We start from the raw sequence: 20,179 nt of genomic DNA on the forward strand, positions 1-20,179 counted from the left end.
ACTGCTGCTCGGAAACATGAGTGACTCTCTAACCTACAGGCCAGCTAAACAAATAATAACCACCTCAGTTTTCATTCAAATATACATAACCATTTCAACATCACACCTAAACCTATTTCTCAATATTATTAGATGTAGTTTGATAGCCCCCCGAAGTCCCAAAATATAAATAAATCCTTTATAAATTGTTGTAATAGTTTCTTGTTTTAAACATTTTTACAGATATTATGTTTCCTGCACCCTGGTACCAGAGTTCAGTGGTAGAAGAATTATGCAGATCATTTACTAAAGTGAAAATAATACTACAATAATACTCTGGTACAAGTAAAAGTCCAGTCCAGCCTTCAAAATCTACTGCAGTAGCAGAGGGGAGAGAGTTCATCGTCCTGATGTATAAAGCTGTTACCCAGGCTGGTGGAGCAGGCTCTGGTACGTATCTCTTCCCAGATGGCAGGAGACTGAAGACACTGTTATAATGTTTAATCTGCAAAAACCTCCAAATTTATAAAGACGTGTCTGACTGTAACTAAATCCTTTGCAGTGCAGTCTGAATATTTCAACTTGTCTCTAAAATATTTAACATGTTCTAGAAATGAGTGTCTGCATCTTTAAACAAGTCAAAGCACTATTTTAATATTTCTGCATACTGGGGTCCCTAAACAGTCTTGGAATTACATAAATTGAGTATCACGGTATAGTTGAGACTCTTGTGGATCCTATGAGTCCAATTTGCCCTATTTCATTGTAGTGAGACCGTTTTTTTAAACTTGACATCAATATATAAGATGACCTGTGGTGACCTCTAGGATAATCACAGCCCCATGACACTTTCAGGCCACAAACTAGAGACCTAGAGCATTTAGAGGATGGATGGCTTTCCTATGTAGTTTGAAAATAAGATGGTTTATGAGCAGTTACCAGAACAGAAGTGCTCGCCATCGAATCGCCGAAAAATACAATTCTTGCAGATATTTCCAAATGTCAAAAGTTTTTGATACCAAATCACAGCATGGCTTTTTCTATGGTGTTCCTCAAGGCCTTTGTGTCTTAATGTGGTATTTTGGAGGGATTGAGAATTTTTTATCAATTCTCGAATGGTAAAATAAAAAAAGGTTAAATTTAGCACCAAATCTGTATAACAAATGATATCAATCCCAAAAAATTGCTGCAACAATTTATGAGACATAATAGAGCATGGGAATAGTCATCATATACTTCCATCATAATGTTCTAAACTCATACACTTTTACAATTTATTTTAATTCATTAATTCATGTTGATATTTCTGATTAATTACTAGAACAACTTGACACACAGTGCTGAGCAGCATTTCAAATTAATCTTCAGGTTGCCAGCTTTCAGATGACGCACACCACTTCTATGTGACACCTACTGTTGACCTTTTATTCAAGATTCAAGATTCAAGCCCTTTATTGTCATCGTGTAGTACAACAAAATTAGATTGTGACAATCCCATAGGTGCTAAAAAAGATAATACAATAAAAAAAGAGATAGTGCAATATAAATATAAAAGATAATAAAATATAAAAATACAATATGTATATTGATGAGATGACAGTTTTGACAGATTATTGCACAAAGTATCCGTCAGATAATTACATAATTATTGCACAGCATCATATAATTATTGCACGGAGTGATCAGCATGTTATTGCACATTTATCTCCCCTTAACGACCCCCTGTGAGTATTTTTAGACCATTGTTCCTCTACCAGAGTCTGAGTAGGCCTACTTCTTCTTCCACCACTGCCTATGATCTCCAAAAGCTAATGGCTTTTCTTGACAGACAGCTTGTTTGTCTCCGAGGTTTCCTGCGGTCCGTGAAGGCCTCCTCCTCCTCATCCCTGTGAGCAGCGTCACAGAGATGTGTCACTGACGGATGAATAACGGCTCGTCTCCTCTACTGTTACCGGGACAGATAACAATGTCTGTGAACCTCCGTTAATCCGGTTATCCTCCCTCAGTCACTGCTCTCTTTTAACACATCGTGTATCTTGGTTTATAACTGAGGAGGAGATGAGGATGCTGCTGCTTCCAGCGGGCCACATGTCCCTCATCACGGTGTCTCTGTCTCTGTCTCTGATGACCGTCGTCCTCTGCTCGTCTCCCGGTAAGATTACACTGATCTACATACAGATACAGGCCTCCAGCGGCTAGCTACCGGGTTAATCCGTTATCTATCAGCCGGTACAGGCACCGGCCCGCAGCATCCCGGCGGTCACCGTGATGCCAGGCTGCTCTCTGTCCGGTTAACGGGACTAACGGGTAACGGGTAACCTCCATGTTGATGTGCAGGCCTTGATCACTGTTAACGGTTCTAACCCGGTTACCATGTTAACTGTCACCATGTTACTGTTGCCATGATGATGCTAGCAGCCTGTTTGTCCTCTGTGTGTCAACATGTCAACATGTCAACATGTCAACATGTCAACATGTCTCACTGCCTCTCTGTTTGTTTGTTTGTTTGTTTGTTTGTGTGTTGACAAGATCATTATTTAAATTGCAAAACATATGTGAAGTTAGCTACTAGATAATTATTGTTAACACTTTGTTTTTGATTTTTTTTAAATTAAATAATAACAAAAATATGTTAAACTCAGTTTATATATAATTCAAGCCTTATATCAATTTATTTATTTATTTAAATTGCAAAAAAATAGGTAAAATTAGCTATCTAGCTAATATTGTTAATACCTTGTTTTTTGTTTTTTGTTTTTTGTTTTTTTTAAATTAAAGAATTACAAAAATATCTTAAACTCAGTTTATATACAATTCAGGCCTTATATCAATCTATCAAAGTGTAATTTGTATAGCACTTTTATAGGTTATTTCAATTCATTAGTATTATGTGTCTGACAGGCTGGCAATAAGAAAACAGTTAAACAATTGGAGATTAATGCAAAAAAAAAAAAGAGAATGAATAATATTATTTATATTATTTATTTTTTTAACACTGTTTTTATTATGCTTTTAACAACTTGCAATATAATTCAAGCCTTATATCAATCTATCAAAGTGTATTTTATATAGGTTATTTCAATTCAAAGTCATTTATATTATGTGTGTGACAGGCTGGCAATAAGTAAACAATTGGAGATTAATACAAAAAAAAAGAGAATGATTAATATTATTTATATTATTAATTTTTTTAACACTTTTCTATTATGCTTTTAACAACTTGCAATATATAATTCAAGCCTTATATCAATCCATCAAAGTGTATTTCTATAGCACTTTTATATAGGTTATTTCAGTTTAAAAGTCATTTATATTATGTGTCTGACAAGCTGGCAATAACAGTTAAACAAGCAGAGCTTAATGCAAAAAAAGAGAGAATTATCTATATTATTTATTTTTGAACACTGTTTTTATTATGCTTTTATCTTGCAAAACACAACTCTCCACATGAGAGATAGTACAAATTTACAATTTACAGAGGAGTGTGTCTTACCAACACTCTTAACAACAGAAAAAAAGTAATAACTAAATAAATAACAATATTAAATATATATGTATTAACAAAAAATAAATAAATACAATTAAAAAAAAGAGGGTGTCAGCAAACTAATTGGTGTATATCTGCAGAGGGTCTGTCCAATTTATATTATTAAGATGAGGCATATATTTTAGTACTGCTTTTTTTTAATTTATATTTAAGCACCAAGTTTTTTCTCATAAAAATTACAGCTAGGCAATATGTATAACACAATATTACAATAATATCACACAAATAGTTCTTGTTATTTTGTTTTTATTTAACTGTTATTCAACAAGTTAAGAGTCAAGCAGTAGTTTAAGACAGTAATGTAAACAACCAGACAATACTAATACTACGCAATGATAGATTTTGTGATATTAAGGCTTATATCAAATGGCAGAATAAGTATCTTCAATGCTAACTCTCAAAGGTCATCATCCAAAATTAGTCTTTCAGGAGCCAAGTCTACACAGATCTTTGCTCAACAATTCACTGCAGACATCTTCTAATGGATCATTTTAGTACACTTAGAGAAATCCAACAAGGAAGAGCAGCTCTCTGAGGTTAAATATGGTGTAATTTACAGTATTCAGTCAGATTGTAAGATACATTATGTATCAGTGTTCTCCCAGACGTAAGAACACTCCTGTAAAATGTACAAGTCGGTGTGACTTTTAGCAGCCTGCTCTGCTCACATGTGGCTGTTGTGACCAGACTGTAATTTAGTGTGCCTTTAAATTCTATGTTATGGGAAAACATAATCACACCAGCTCCTTCCAACTCAATTTAGGACTCACTATGTATTTATTCTTATGAAAGACAGTAGGCCGAATGTTTCTCAGTCAGTATGTGAACTTCAGTCTCCCAAGAGACTGCAGAACTACAACATCACAGATCTGAGTTTGGTTTCATTTCTAGCTTTTGAACAAAAGTTGATCATGTGTACAAGTGTTGATTAAATTGTCCTCTACAGTGGCAAATAAATCTGAAACTTTTTTTGATAATGGATTTGATCATTTAGGTCATTTTTCAAGCAAAAATACCAAACATAGATGGGTTCAGGTTCTTAAATGTGAGAATTTTGCTGCTTTGCTTTGTCTCACATCATAATATATTTAATATTTTGGACTGGACGGACAGCAAAAAACATTTTGGGCTGTAGGAGATTATGAAGGGCATTTATTTACCATTTCTGATGCTTTTATAGACTAGGCGATTCATTGGTTCATAGAACAAAATTATTCAGATAATTGATAATGAAAATGATCCTGAAGTCCTAGAATTAATAAATTGACTCCTTTTTTAATTTTTAATCTCAGACATGCAACCCCTTTAAATCCTAGGTATCTTACTATCAGTTTTCAACCTCTGCCACAGTAAATAAATAATGCATTGTGACTGTGTTTGGCCTGGAATAAGGAAGCTGTAAAGAGCCAGTACATGTTCAAAATAAATATTTATTTTCTCCTGAAGGCAGAACAAAGCAGTATCTGTAAGTGAACAATCAAGAATTTTCTCACTTTGAAAATGTGTGATAAAACAGAAACTACAGCAAGTCGGTATAACTGAGGTATCGTAAGGATGGCCTGCTGCTTCTTTGTTTCTTTTTTGATCATCCTCCCCGTAGTGTCATCCCGCCTCTCACACTTTTGTATTATATGTATTTTAATTTGCAGTTGGTGCGAACGAGGACTGTCTGTGGTACGTGGATAAAAATGGCACCTGGCACAACGGCTTCGACTGCCCTCTCATCACGTTCTGCTGTGGGAACTGCCACCGGCGCTACTGTTGCCTGGACGCCTTCAAGATGATCACAGAGAGGGAGCAGAAACGCTGCATGCTCTACCAGTTCAGGTGGGGGCAGCAACAGCAACAGCAGCAGTAGCAGCAGCAGGGTTTTAATTTAATGACTTATTTATTCATTTACTGGACACCAAGAGTCAGTGTATGTGTTCACAAATTCAAGGCTGTCGCTGCAGGATCACATATCCAGACAGATACTTTAACATCCTGCTAGAGGACATTTGTGGCCACAGTCTGCACAGATCAGAAGCATCCTCAAATATCTATGAACATAAATCCATCCATACAAAGTACACATTATACTTTATATACATTATACTTTCACAGATATGTTGTGGTGTATAATGTATTTATGTGCCTACAGTATGTAATTATGTGAGGCTCTCTACCGACTGTGGAAGCAAAATGTTGCGTATGCTGTTCCCGAGGTTAAGAACAAACTTTCTCAAATAGAATTTAAATTGAGCGTAAATGCTTTAATATCTTAATAAAATACTTTCACTCTAATAAAAGGTTTACACATTTACTGAGCTAAGAGATCACTGATTTCGACACCAAAAGATTTTATATTATTGTATCCATAAAACACAACGACGTTAGACGCGGCAATATTTTTCACGTTCTCGAGGCATTTTTTTGAATTTCCAGCATAAAGGCTTTTCAGCTAAAGCTCTGGGGGTTAGTTACTCTTTAATGACCCTGCTTTGGTCCCCACAGCGTAAATTATGTTCTCATTAGTCAATAATAATGCTGGTATAAGCAAGCTTGTACCTGAGAGAGAATGCAACATGGCACTTTCCCTCCACGGCGCTGGAAACCATCCATCACTATCCAGTAGCGAGCAGACAACCTGCAGCTTATTAAGCCCAGCGGGAGATCAGATCAGTGGGCGGCGGAGGCTGAGCTGAAATGGAGGGCTTTGTTGCTTCACTGAGACTGTGAGATGATGGAATCTGGGAGTCTGTCTGAGAGACAGAGAGAGATATAGGGTGTACAGTATGCCATTAACTCGGCTGTTTCAGGGTCAGTCCGTGGTAAATACCGTGTCTGAATCAAACGCTTCAGAGCCATCTCTGCTTTAAACCCTCTCTAAAGCGAGACGTTCTGTAATTAGCGAGATTGAGGCAGGAGGCTAGATGATCAAAGTAAGGAAAGACATGCTTTGTAACTTGAGTCCTCCTCTGTCTCTCTCTTCTCAGCCCCACCACTTTAGCCGGCATCGCTTCCTCCATCCTCCTGTTTGTGGCGATCATCGCGACCATGGTCTGCTGCTTCATGTGCTCCTGCTGCTACCTCTACCAGAGAAGGCAGCAGAGGGGCAGGACACCTTACGATGGTGAGACCTCTGCTCTTAATGGCCATTCTTGTGCAGACAACCATGAGGGTTATAGTTTGCTTCACAGCAGTCTGTGCTTTTTGGCCCACAGCCCAGCAGATCCCCATGGCCAGCTATCCAGTGGAGCCAATGTACGACGCTTACGGAAAACCACTGGGACCCTCTGAGTATGCACATTATCCAATGGCGCCCGTGTACCCTGGCATGCCTCCACATTACCCGATGATGCAGCCTGGACATTATCCGCCACACCTGATGGATCCTGCATACAGTCAGGGTAAGAGTAGCTTTAGATACTAGCAAAAAAAAAACTATTTTTTTGCACATAAATCAATGCAAACAAACAATGTGCCAGTATACTATATGTAACACAAACTGTGTTACCTACTTTTGGGAAAGTGAAGTGTCTCTATTCGTGTAATATCCACCCACTGAATATGACAAAACCCCTTGCTGGAGCCAAGATACACAGGGAGAAAGACAAATAGTGCTTCTTGTGTTTATTGCCCTGCAGCAGCAGAGAATGGTGGATGGAGATGTTGTTTGTTTAAGGCCTTTGAACAAGATATTTTAACAACCACTGGACAGGTTGCCATAAAATCTATTGAGGATATTCAATTTTCCACAGGGCGTTTGGGTGACCCTATGATCTTCCCCATAGCACCTAACATCAGGTCCATTTTCACAAGAAATATAAAAAACTAATAGGCAATTTGCCATGAAATTTACTTATAACATTCAGAGGTGAAGGCTCTCGATGTTGGACTCAGCCCTCTAGCACCACCAGCAGCTGAAAAGGTCAACTTTGATGCAAGATATCTCGTGATTTAAAAGGCATTTTGCCGTGAAATTTTGTGGAATTTCCACATTTCATGCTGCAAAGGGCATTAACCCTTTTAATTCTAATGATTCTTCTAAAGACAGTAGGGATGGCAATGTTAGTCACCACTTTAGTCCATATCTCAACAACTATTTGTGAAATGAATTTGAGGATGAATCCTACGACAGCGTATTAGGGGCATTGTAGATAAAAAAAAAAAAATTATGGAGCGGGGAGGGGGGTGATATTTACAGAAAAAAACTCAGAGACTAAAGTCATAAATTTATGAGAAAAAAACTTGGACATTCCCTGAGATTATAAAATCCTAAATTGGCGAGAAAAAACTCAGAAATATGCAAGATTATAAAGTTGTAAATTTACGAGAAAAAAATCTCTGAAAATAGTGGAATACAAAACCGTGGTAAATAAAAATAGTGGGTTGTTTTTGTTAAGAACCACATCGCTTCCCTTTGCAAGGCTGGATCAACTTTATCAACACTCATTCCACCGTTAAACACTGCGGTAACGTGAGCCGCAAAATATATTATTATATAAGGGATAATGTACAGCGAGCCGGTCATTCCGCGGAGGGGTCTCTCATCGCCCTGAAGGGGATTCTTTCACAACAATGACCCGCTAGCTGTACATTAACCCGCTTATTACACTGCTACTTACTTAAGAAATCAATAACTTGACAGAGTCCGACATCAGAACTGCGCCCATAGCAACGGTCTGCTATACATAGCAATGGTCTGCTATAAAGAAATTACAGACCGTAGAACGCCGTGATTGACCAATCAGAATTGAGTATTCAACACAGCCGTGTAATAATATCACATATAGTCCTACATTATATTTTATAGCGGACTCTCAGGACATCCATCCATTCTCATCTGTTTATCCGGGGCCGGTTAGCGGAGGCAGCAGGCTAAGCAGGGTATACCAGACGTCCCTCTCCCCAGCAAACTCTAAGGACATAATTCACCATAATCTGTGGTTCAACACAAGCACTTATGTTATGTGCCTTTTCTGTGTTGTTTTCCTTTCACAATGACAGTGACAGTTAAAAATGTCAGTGTGTAACTATGGTAACGCAGTGTGTTTGGAATAACATCCTCTCCACGGTTGTTTTTTTTAGTGTTAACTGCGCTGAAATAAAAGACACGCTTTCGGGAAGTCAAAGATAAAAGTTATTTGTCTCTACTTTCCTGTAACTTCTATAATATTAATACTTATGTTCATAAAAGAACACATTAAGAAAACGTAAATGTATCTTTCAGGACCTTCGCCTCGCTCTGTTTTTTCTCGTAAATTTGCCACGTCAATCTCAGAGAATATCTAAAGTTTTTCACATAAATGTATGACTTTAATACAGAGTCAGAGTTCTTCTCTGAATATTACTCCCCTCCCCGGCTCCATAATAATTATATTTTTACTTACAATGGCCCTAATACGCCATCGTATGAATCCATACTGAATTTGATGATTCTCTTTGTAAACGATTCTTAACATATCGTCGTCATAGTATGAAGTTCTGACTTTATTTTATGTTTTTATCTCCTTTTTTTCAGCCCCTCCACCTTACTCTCCACCTCAGTATCCTGGTCATTGATGGGCTTGTCTACACACACACACACGCACACACACACACCACACACAACACACACATACACACAGTGGGAAAACAACAGCGACTGAGAGAAAGGACTGCTTCAAAAGGAGAAGGCAGCAACACTCTCTTTCACACTCAAACACTCAAATAAACACTACAGTTCGACTAGCAGGAGGCACTTTAAGGTTTTTTTTCTGTTCATTTACAATGTTGTCCTACTTTTCTGGAGTATTTACGTAAGTCAAATTATATTCCGCAACCTGACACCTGGTTGCTCCCGGCTGGTTTCGCAGAGGCCGTCACACCATGATCCCCAAAATGAGGAAGTATCTGGCTCTGCGCTGCCTCTCTGTGCTCTGAAACACTCTCACCTCAATGACAGGGTGTCACCTATAAAGACAGGGCTCATTACCTTACAGAGGAGGAGTCAGAAAAAAATTATAACGCACTTCCTTTTTATTTATTAGAGGGAAAAATGTTTGTTAAATTTGATTAAATTGACAACTGCCTAAGGCTACATTCCAGGTCACACACTCTCCACACTCTCCGAATATGATTACATAATGTCTTTATTTCTGTATTTGATGTTTTTTTTTGTAATGTGGTAGAGGCTAAAGTGAAAAACAAACCGCATGTTTGATTATAAAGGTGACAAAGGCAGTGGGATGCTGTCTTTCAGATGGCCTAAAGTATTTTATGGTACTCCTAATTCTGTGTAAGAAGCCTTTTAGTCACCCGTTAGTTTCAACTTTGTCTCTCTCTTCTTTTTTTGTATCTGACTCGACTAATTTACTTCATGGTAGTATATTAGCTGCACCGTTCTAATGTAACATCTCAGCATGCTACCCCAGTCAAAGTTATCTGTCCTCTCACTCTTCTTTTTTTCTGGTTTTAAATGAATTAGAAATTAGATTAATACCATAATGCCAGGTAGGATGTTTTTTCCAGTGAAAGTCATGTTAAATGTTTATATTCTTGTAACATATCAGGTCAGGGGAGTTGCAGGTCATGCTGCTCGGTTTCAAACAAAATGTCCCGCCTTACAATAATTAACTATGAAGGAGGAGAAAAAAAAAGAGATTAACTATTTAAATACATATTTTGTAAATCTGTTCTTCAGCTGAATATTTTATGATATTGTAACAAGTTATTTTAAACATAATGTATTGTTATTGTAACACAAGATATGACGTTTTGGCATCTTTCCATTTGGTATTTATTATTACTATTATTGAGGTTACCTTTTACTGTGAATGGGTTCTCACCTTGTGGACTAGCTACAACGCCAAAAATCACTACTGTTGGAAAAGTAGATTTTGCGCTCTAAAGTCGTACTTTGCAGTTATGGGAAATATATTTGCTTTGTTGCTGAGCGTTACTGAGAAGTATGAGGGGTGGAAGTAACAACAAATAATTGATAAAAATGGAGGTGATGAAAATGCATGTGAATTTAAAAATGGAGCCGTAAAAATGAATGTGAAATGCAAAATGGAGTGATAATGCTCATGGATGTTTAAAGAATACGGGTTTTTGATGGGGCGGAAGTAACAAAAATTGTTTGCTGTAAATGAGAAAATGTCAGTTGGGTGTTATCAGAGCAGCACTGTTTCAATCAAGTTTATCAAATCAATTGGCAATTTATCACTCTATTTTTCAATACATTTTCATCACTTCCATTGTCAATTCAAACGCATTTTCATCACTACTTCCCTTTTCTTAAACTATTTTTGTTACTTCCACCCTTGAGGCCACTTTCCTTAAATGATAAATCAAAATTTAGTGTTGTGAATGATGAATGTAAGATGGTGAAAATGGTGAAACAAGGCTTAGTTTTCATCGTATCACGACTGTTTTAGTCAAATCAGATTTAAATGAATCAAATCACTTGATAATGTATCACTCCATTTTTCAATTCACATGCATTTTCATCACCTCCATTTTTATCAATTCATTTCTGTGACTTCTACCCCTCACAGAGAAGATCAATACCAATTCTAGCTGTTTGAGTGGTATTAATCTTCTCATCTGGTGTTGTTCAACAAGAAAGCAGATATTTCCCAAAAATGTCAAACTATTCCTTTAAATGTACACGTACAGATTTGGGCTCCAGTGAGGTCAGGGCCTGTAACCTGTAATGATTCTGTAATTGGATCTAATTTTGGATCAGCCCTGTGCCCTTTTGTAAAATGTATGAACTGTAAAACATGACCAGCATGTGTTGCACAGTTAGCTGTCTAACTATTAATAGGTGATGATTATCTTTATTCGGGTGTAATGTATCTGGACGTTAAAAACACCGTTATCATGCTGATTGATCAGACAAGTCTGAGCTTTTCCTCGAGACTTACCGCTGTATCTTGAACTATTACTGCTAGTTTACAGCGTAAATTGTTTCCTCCGATGGCGACGTCCATTTGTACAGATTTGTTGAGCCTTTGTAAAGCACAAAGAGAACACTGGACTTTTCTTTGTAGGATGCTTTCATATGTAGTTTGACATAACATTTGCTCAATGATGTTTCTGTTAATTTGTGCTTCTAAACCAACTCCATGAGTGTGTTTACTGGAACTGACGGCAAAATAAGCTTGTCTAGATATACGGCGTTTCATCTGTCGTCATATGGATGGTATGACATTGTAATATAAAGTGAGTGAAAAAGGGTTTTATTTCTATTAACATAAAGTTTTAACTTTGGAATGTAAAAATACAACCGTCTGCTGTGTCTTCTTGTCATCAAAAAATCTAATTATAAAACATTTGAAAGGGCTGTAAGTATGTGTTCACCATTTAGTATGTGTTGACATCATTTTGACCACTAGATGTCCATATTAACCTCCGAACAATGTTAAATATGTTCACATGGTTGGCAGAATTTATTCATTTCATTATCACAACTAACATCGAATCCAAAGGAACTGTGTGCTCCTTAATATACTGATTGTAATTAACACATTATTATTTGTCATTTGCATATTTGTGCTCAAGCTATACAAGATTGTAATGTATCATTTGCCTTACAACTGTAACATATGTACATTTTACATTTTTATATATTGAGAAATTCCACAGCTCATCTACACACCAGGCCAATATACATTTAGTATTTCAATACTTACATATGTTTATATATTTTTTAATCTTTGAATTTATATCCGTTATATTTTGTTTTCTAATTTTTACCCATTTTTCTTTTATTTAATTCATTTATTTTGTTTTTAATATTTGTATTATTATTATTATTATTATTATTTAGCATTTTGTTTTGAATTTTTATTTATTTATTTTAGTCCCTTTCACAGAATATTATTCTCGAATCACCTTCACAGTCTGTAATTTTAAACAACTTTTTGGATACTTTCAGGTAGTAATTTGTTTTTAATCTAATACATTTGTGATTGGTGTGGCTTTAAAATCTACCACGCATCAGAATTTTAGTGCCATTTATGTAATAAACAGCCAGATATGATCCTTTATTGTGCATCAGCCTTTTAGCACAGCCTCATAAGTATGATACCTAACACATAATTCATCTGTTTCCCCCTAAATGACTGGCCCACTGGTGTTATATTAAGCTCCTGTGAAAACAAAACTATATTTGTAACTTGTTCTCTTTCTGCCAAAATGTTGGGAATGTGTTGATTCAAGACACTAGAAAAAACAGAAACACTGATGTTCTCACTGTGGCATAAAATCGAATGTGAAACTCTAAACGCTTACAATCAGATTCATTACAAAACAAAAAATTAGGACCTGGTCTCAATATAAACATGAATTGTGTAATGGGAAGTCTGTGTAACTCTGCTCTGGCATCTCTGTAAACTCCAGCCCTTCCCATTACCTTTAAAGGAGTGTGGACCCTGAACTAAATATGGACATGCACTTTCACAGGATTTTGAAGAATGTCCCAGCCTCTCGGTCCACATTGATGATGCGAGGCTCTTGCAGTTCATCACTGGTACCCCTCGCTGCAGGACTGAGAGTCCAGCCTCTCTGCACCAGGATTGATGCCTCTGGTGGCTTTTTGGTGAGCGGGACGCGACTGGACAGCAGGACAACAGATTTGGCCTATGGGAATACTAAGAAAAAATACATCAGAATTGAAATAAAGGGATTTACTGTGCTAACACCATCAGCACCTCCAAAGAAATTCCTCTGTTCTTCTTCACAGGCGTAGCCTTTTCCCCCAGATATTTTTTTAGGCAACCATGTCCCGGAGAAAGGTGAGAGGCCTGACCCGTACGGGTCGTCAGGTCAGCGAGGACCCGGACCTGGACAACCTGCTGTCCACCCTCTCCCCCGAGGAGGTGGAGGAGCTGGAGAAGGACATGATGAAAGTGCCAGAAATCAAGCCGGAGGATGGGAAGGTCGTCGACCAGGGGGAGCCATCTACGAGCAACAACGTCCGGGACGCTAAGCTGGACGGCAGACGGGAGACTGACCGTAAAGGGAAGCTCAGTGAGAAGGAGCAGTCATTTGAGGTTTGTGGATGCCTAATTGAATCTTTATGTTTTGTATTTGATTTAACACACATTATTCTCTTAAGATGTTTGTATTTGACCAGTTTTTATTAAAAATGAGCAGCTGGGTGACTTTAGATGATCAAACCACAATGTATGCACTTGTGACTTGATAAATTACAGCATTATGTAACATCCACTGTCCCCTGAGGTATTCTAATGAGAGCTTTCATGTGCTATTTTTCATTTTGCTTGAAGCAAAGCACCAACTGGACCTCATGCCCCCTGAGTCCATCAGCTCATAAATAGTGCAGAGTTGGCTTCTGTGCCAAGAAATATTGTTTGTCCCCCTCTGAGGCTTGCTTACATGCGTTTCACATTCTTAATCATCTTCTCACAAGCATCAGACAAAACACCAAACCATTTCATTTATTCCTATAAAAGAGCCCTCCTTGCTTTGAGTGTCAGGGTTTCCTGCAGTTTCGTGTGTTTAAAGGAGAGGCACTTCAGTCGATGGAGCGGAGGCCCTGCGGAGCTCCTTAATCCCGGCCTGATGGAATTCCTTGGTTGATTGCTCCTACGCTCACTGCCTTTTAAGGATACATCTGCCAGGGCCACGGCCTCGCACGGCAAAACAGATGGAGACTCACAAATCAAACACTCGCACTGCAAATGTATCCACTGCACTATAAAAAATGTCTCCTTGTCCTTTCGCTGACTGTAAACACGCATGCCATTTTGTGTCAGGGAGAGTGTGTGTGTATACAGCAAGCAGATGGACGAGGAGCTGTTTGACAGTAAAGGAATACAGTATTTTCATGGGTTATTAGGTATTACATCATGCAATACATGCCATGCATTATATACTGTATGTGTGTAAGAACAAGAGACGGTGGTTTAGTGCACTACATCCTTTGACACTGCTTTTTGGTTAAACCCTATAAATGTTTGTTTTTGGTACTGGCATATATTTAACCAGTGGTGGAAGTCTTGAAGTGTTTGTATTTACTGTACTTAAAGCTGCAGTGGGTAGTAATGAAGCAAATATGATTAAAAAAATATATTTTTATAAAACGGTCCCTATATCCTGACAGTAGTGCATAAGACAGGTAATCTGAAAGAAATCATGTGCCTCTGTGTCCTCCGGTGCTCCTAATGGCATCTGTAAGATTTCACAGACCGGAGGAAAACAACCAATCAGAGGTCAAACTAGGCAGCGCTGATCAAATATGAATCAATATTCTGTTACTGTAATGCATGTTTTCAGAAAGATCTTGTAGTGTAACTGTTTAGCTGTAAAATTAGAAGGTTTGTGACCCTGCAGCCATGTTGAGATCAGTTGAGGAAATACCAAGCACCGCCCACCAGCCGGAGCACAGCCAATAGGACGCTTTCTCAAAATGACCTGTGATTGGCCAAAGTCTCCCATCGGGTTAGATTTTTTTAAAGTCTGAAAACAGAGCCATGAGGAGGTGCAGAAGTCTAGTTTTCTCTCAGAACACTTGAATTACAATATGCTGAAAGGTTATTATGGATTTTTTGCCCAATGCTGCCAAAAATATTCTGCCTACTGCAGCTTTAAGTATTGAAAGTACAAGTAAATGCTGTCAATAAAAAAGCATGCAAGTCAGAATTTTGAGATTTATGAAGTTTATTCCTCTTAACATAACATCACCTTAATGGAGGCTACATTACACTTGAAGAAAAATGTCTTCACAACTTAAAGGATTTAAAAAACTAAATCCAGTTTTTCCTTCCCTCGTAGTCAGAAGTAGCAAATAGCATGATCTGACATGCAGCTTGCCTGGACTTGAGCGGGAATCAAATGTTAACTATGGCTTTGAGAGCACTTTGTTTGCACTTGCCCATCATTGATTCGACAAACCTGCTTGCTTACAATAGTAACGAGTAACGAAGATGCTTAGGGGAAATGTATCGGAGTAAAAGTATACATTATATTTTGGAAATGTAGTGGAATGAAAGTGAAAGTTGACAGAAATATAAAAACTCAAATAAAGTACAGATACTCCCAAAAAATGTCTGACATAACGCTACTCATACTTCTCATATTCGTTCTCCTGCAGGGTGACCCAAAGAAGGAGAGCCGGAAGCAGGAATATCTGAGGAAGAGGGGCCTGAGCCAGGAAGGGAATGACGATGTGACAGTAGGGCCACGGGGACAAGCCAGCGTTTCAAGTGACAGAGATGTCAAGGTGGACGACAAAAACAGCAAAGGCCTTGAAAGTTCGAAAGAGGAGCGAAGTCGGCTTTCGAGTCGATTCAGGAAGCAGGAAAGCAAAGAGGTTGATGTGAAAGAGGAGACCAAAGAGAAACAGGAGGACAGTAGGATACGAGACAGGAGAGAAGCCAGAGAGAGCACAGGCAGCAAAACAAAGGACATGATCTCTAAACTACAGGAAAAAAAGGACGACGGCAAAGAGAGGAAAGAAGACTGCAGGAGAAAAGACGAGAGCAAAACCAAAGACCTTATCTCGAAGCTGCGAGAGAAACAGGAGAAGGACGTGCCCAAGGAAAAAGAGAGAAGATCTGAGGGCTTCAGGACACAAGGACTTGTCTCTAAAATGTTGGAGAAGCAGAGCAAGGCGCAAGAAAGTCCGGCCCCGGAGAGTAAATCAGAAGAGAAGCACCCTAAAGCAGAGGAGAAAAAAGCTGAAGATAAAAACAAGCCCGATGCCAAACTTGAGCGACAACCGTCAGAGAGGGGCGAGGTGCAGGTGAAGCATGACAAGGCTGAGAAGAGAACAGATAGAGAAGAGCTGGTTAACCACAGCGACCACGTGAAAGAGAAGGAGAAGAAGAGTAGCATGGAGAAGAAAGTAGAGGAGAAAAAGGACAAAGAGGAGAGTAAAGGAAAAGTTAAAAAACCTGAGGAAATTGGCAACTGTGTGGCCAAGAACTCCCCAAACAGCAAGGCGAAAGAAGAAGAGGAGGAGGACGAAGACTCGAGCATGTTTGATGAGCTGATGGAGCAGGTTCGCAGCAACGACCCCTCGCTCATCGAACTCAACGTCAACAACTCGGAGGTCATCAAGACGAAGACGCTCATTGAGTTTGCGGAGGCTTTGCACAAGAACACCCACATTAAGAAGTTTGCTATTGCGAACTGCCGCGCCGACGACCACGTGGCTTACGCCATCGCAGGCACACTGCGCGCCAACAAGACCATCACCAGCATCAACGTGGACTCCAACCATCTCACCGGCAAGGGCATCCTGTCTCTGATCCAGGCGCTGCCGCACAACTCCACGCTGACCGAGCTGCGCTTCCAAAACCAGCGTCACATCTGCGGCGGGAAGACCGAGATGGAGATGACCAAAATCCTGAAAGACAACACCACCCTGCTCAAACTGGGCTACCACTTTGAGTTGGCCGGACCCAGGATGACCACGACAAACATACTGAGTCGCAACATGGACCGACAGAGGCAGAAGCGCCTGCAGGAGCAGAAGCTGGCCCAGGCCAACGGGGAGAAGAAGGGGACGCTGGAGGTACCCAAGGTTGGCGGCGGAGGATCTCTGAGAGGCTCGCCCAGAGCGTCCCCCAAACCTTCTCCCATACCGTCACCGATGCCGTCACCAAAGCTGACTCCTAAAAGAGGATCTGGAGGTCTAGCTCCACCGCCACCTCCGCCTCCTCCCGGGGGTGGACCTCCGCCTCCTCCGCCTCCTATGCTGAATGTAGACTCCTTGAGGAACTCTCTGACCCCGGTGTCAAAGAGGAAGATGGACGGGAAAAGCCCAGGCGGTAGTACGAACTCAAGGGACCAACTGCTTGACTCGATCAGAGGAAGCGATAAGAAAGCACTCAAGAAGGTACGTAAGATGGGTTTATGGACAGGTTAGCTCCGCCACGATATATCCTCATGTACTTGCATTTTATTTTTCCCACAGGTGCCGGTGCCAAAGTGGTTGCAGTAATGTTTCGTGTTGGAATATGAAGTGATAAAGAAGAGAGAGGAGATAAACTCTACGCTCCCCGGATGCAGTCGAAGAACTGCGCTGTGGGACGGATGGAGAAAGTGCAACATGAGATGCCCATCGGGTCGGATGACCAGCCCTCACTATGAGTTCTCCCCTCAAACACTGGACCAAAAGGACTCTGTGGAGAATGAGTGATGCGGGGCTTGAGTTTTGTCATTGTTTGTCCTCCGTACATTTTGCCGCTTTGCTGGTTATTTGCACTAGATAATAATGAAGCCGATCATATAACACGTTGGCTCGTGTATGCATCTGAATGCGGGCGTGAGCGATGAGCTTCTTAATAAGACATTCAGATAACTCTTTATAAAATTTTAATATACAAAAAAAGTTTATCAGTTACGTAGTGGACATTAATTTGACCATTTTATTTATTTGTGGAGAGGGAATCCACCTTATACTTATACATAAGTTATCTGTTCAAACTGGGAAATGGCGGAAATATCAGGGAATTAACAAACATGGCGGCCTGACTTAAGAAAATCTGGGTAAGAAAATCAAGGTGGGTTGATTGTGTGTCTCATTGCCAAATCTCAAGACATCTCAGGCAGGGTTTATCGGATTGGAAAGCAGCCCAGAGGAATCCTGGTGCATGACGAAAGAGTTTTAAGCACGGAAATAATTACATCATGCATTTTTATCAGGAAGTGCAAATGTCTGTCCTTCAGTATCTGATGTTATATTTTGTACAGAATCATTCTAGCCTGGGTGTTTGAATACCTTACATAACGTGTAATGTAATACATCCACATGTCTTACCCTTAGGGGGATATGTAAAAACAATTACTGGCTTATATCAACCCTCCTGTACTTTTAAGTGAATGTCATTTCTAAAGGAACTTAAATGTGATAAACAAAAATCAGAGAGGGGCACTCATGTGTGCACGGTGTAATAAAGGATTCTCTGTCATATCTGATTACACATGCATTTCTTATGGAGCCTGTATGTCTTCAATAAAAGATTCTGGTACGTTTGCAACAGCAAGTCACAAGTGTGATGTTATGCCTGGCTGATATCATTAAGGAGAGTATGTACAGTATATGTCAAATGAAACTGACTTTTGCAATATTTTTCAGTATGATAAATCAAGGTATTAATATATATATATACTGCACATACTGTATATCTATAGTATACACAGAGTTATATATAGATATGTATCCATAGTCAACAATTAACCTGCAGCATATATAATAGATGTAAAGGACTCCTGTAATGCTGCATATGAATCCTGACAACTGAAGTTCATTTGAAGAATCTCTCCATCGTTATACTCATTTACATGCCGGTGCTTCTGCAACCAGAAATCAAGAACATTTCTTTACATTACATGTTTAAACTTGTAAAGAAACAGTGGGAGCTGTGTCGTGTCGTCTATCCTCCAGCTGGTGAGGCAGCCATCATCCTGAGAACAGCTCCACCACCAACCAGCATCAGCAGGCCAGTTAATGTCTCCATCTCCCTGCCTCAGCCTCTGCATCCATGAAATGCCTATATTTGGGCATTTCTCAATGAAAGCTTGCTCTGCAATTCATTCCTTTCTCGTTCCTAATAATGGGCTGCAGGCCAGCGGTCTGTCTCTCGGCTGGAGCTGCTCCCCTGACCGACGGCACTGATCTCAGATGGAGGAAAAAGAGGGGAAGGAATGAAAATGTTGAGATTACTGGTTGTTCAGCGCCAACAAAGGAGATCTGAGGACAACTTGGTGATTATTTGTATGCAGGAAGAAGCTCAGTGGATATTCTTCTATATTCACATTTGTTTGTTTGGTGTTTACATCAGGTATATTGTAGTTTAGTTTAGTCTTTAAAGGGACTATTTGTAACTTTCAGAAATGCTTGTTAACAGCGACACCTGTGGCCGTTAAGTCAACGAAAGTCAGCGTCGGGCTCGCGCTTGCTCGCTCTAAATATACCTGAACGAGCGTCGCTCAAAACAGTGAGGCGACACACGTCAGCTAAAAGCACAATATCACTCTATATTTTATCAGCTCGGCAGTAATGTTAGCTGACCAGACGAAGGTCTCTCCATGAATCAATGCTGATCCTAGTGTTGGCTTTTCCTGTCTTAGCCTCGCTGCTTCAGCCCCGGCTAAGGCAGCGGGGCTCCGCAGCGAGTAACGTTGTCGTCTCCAACCGCAGCCGGAGGGAAACACCGGCACCCGGTTGGAGACGATAACGTTTCTCGCTGCGCAGCCCCGTCACTTCACAAGACACGGGAAACCTCTGTTGGTCTGGAGGAGCTGCAGCATTTATTTCTGCATAAACGTCCACTGAACATTCACTAGATATTCTCAGAGCTAAATTAACTCTCCTGCAGTGTGTAGTGAGCGCACGTTCACGTCTAGAGGTGGACGAGCTGAGCGAGAACGCGCGTGCTGTGTGAGTGAAGACGAGCAGGCAGAGGAGGAGAGCGCGCATGTGTCCCGACCCGGTACATTTATATGCTTAAAAAGTTACAAACAGTCCCTTTAAGTTGACTTCCTCTCTGTAACATGGCCGAATTAACCTGCTACGGGGCCCCAGGGCAAAAGTGAGCTGGTGGGCGATAACGCGTTAACGCAAATTTGTTTCTTTCGCAATTGTTCTTTCGGAGGTTGTAGCGGGCTCAGTTTTAAAGCTAGAGTGAAGATACTGGTACATATGAAACTAAA

The 20,179-nt window shown here is 39.8% G+C and overlaps 2 protein-coding genes across 3 annotated transcripts; both read left to right on the forward strand.

Moving 5' to 3' along the window:
- Window positions 1-1,669: 1,669 nt before the first annotated feature.
- Window positions 1,670-11,777, forward strand: shisa4 (shisa family member 4). Its single transcript, XM_037770603.1, has 5 exons — window positions 1,670-2,131; window positions 5,176-5,353; window positions 6,502-6,638; window positions 6,730-6,915; window positions 9,030-11,777. The coding sequence occupies exons 1-5, from the start codon at window positions 2,038-2,040 to the stop codon at window positions 9,068-9,070; spliced, it is 636 nt and encodes a 211-aa protein (XP_037626531.1). The 5' UTR covers window positions 1,670-2,037; the 3' UTR covers window positions 9,071-11,777.
- Window positions 11,778-12,939: 1,162 nt separating this feature from the next.
- On the forward strand, window positions 12,940-18,504 carry lmod1b (leiomodin 1b (smooth muscle)). Of its 2 annotated transcripts, XM_037770591.1 has the most exons (4): window positions 12,940-13,094; window positions 13,239-13,548; window positions 15,612-17,360; window positions 17,439-18,504. In XM_037770591.1, the coding sequence occupies exons 2-4, from the start codon at window positions 13,276-13,278 to the stop codon at window positions 17,463-17,465; spliced, it is 2,049 nt and encodes a 682-aa protein (XP_037626519.1). In that variant the 5' UTR covers window positions 12,940-13,094; window positions 13,239-13,275; the 3' UTR covers window positions 17,466-18,504. The 2 variants fall into 2 exon arrangements, with proteins under 2 accessions (XP_037626519.1, XP_037626512.1); XM_037770584.1 differs by having other exon boundaries at window positions 12,979-13,548.
- Window positions 18,505-20,179: the final 1,675 nt, after the last annotated feature.

This window comes from Sebastes umbrosus, chromosome 1 (genome assembly GCF_015220745.1).
Source record: "Sebastes umbrosus isolate fSebUmb1 chromosome 1, fSebUmb1.pri, whole genome shotgun sequence".
NCBI classification, from domain to species: Eukaryota; Metazoa; Chordata; class Actinopteri; order Perciformes; family Sebastidae; genus Sebastes; species Sebastes umbrosus.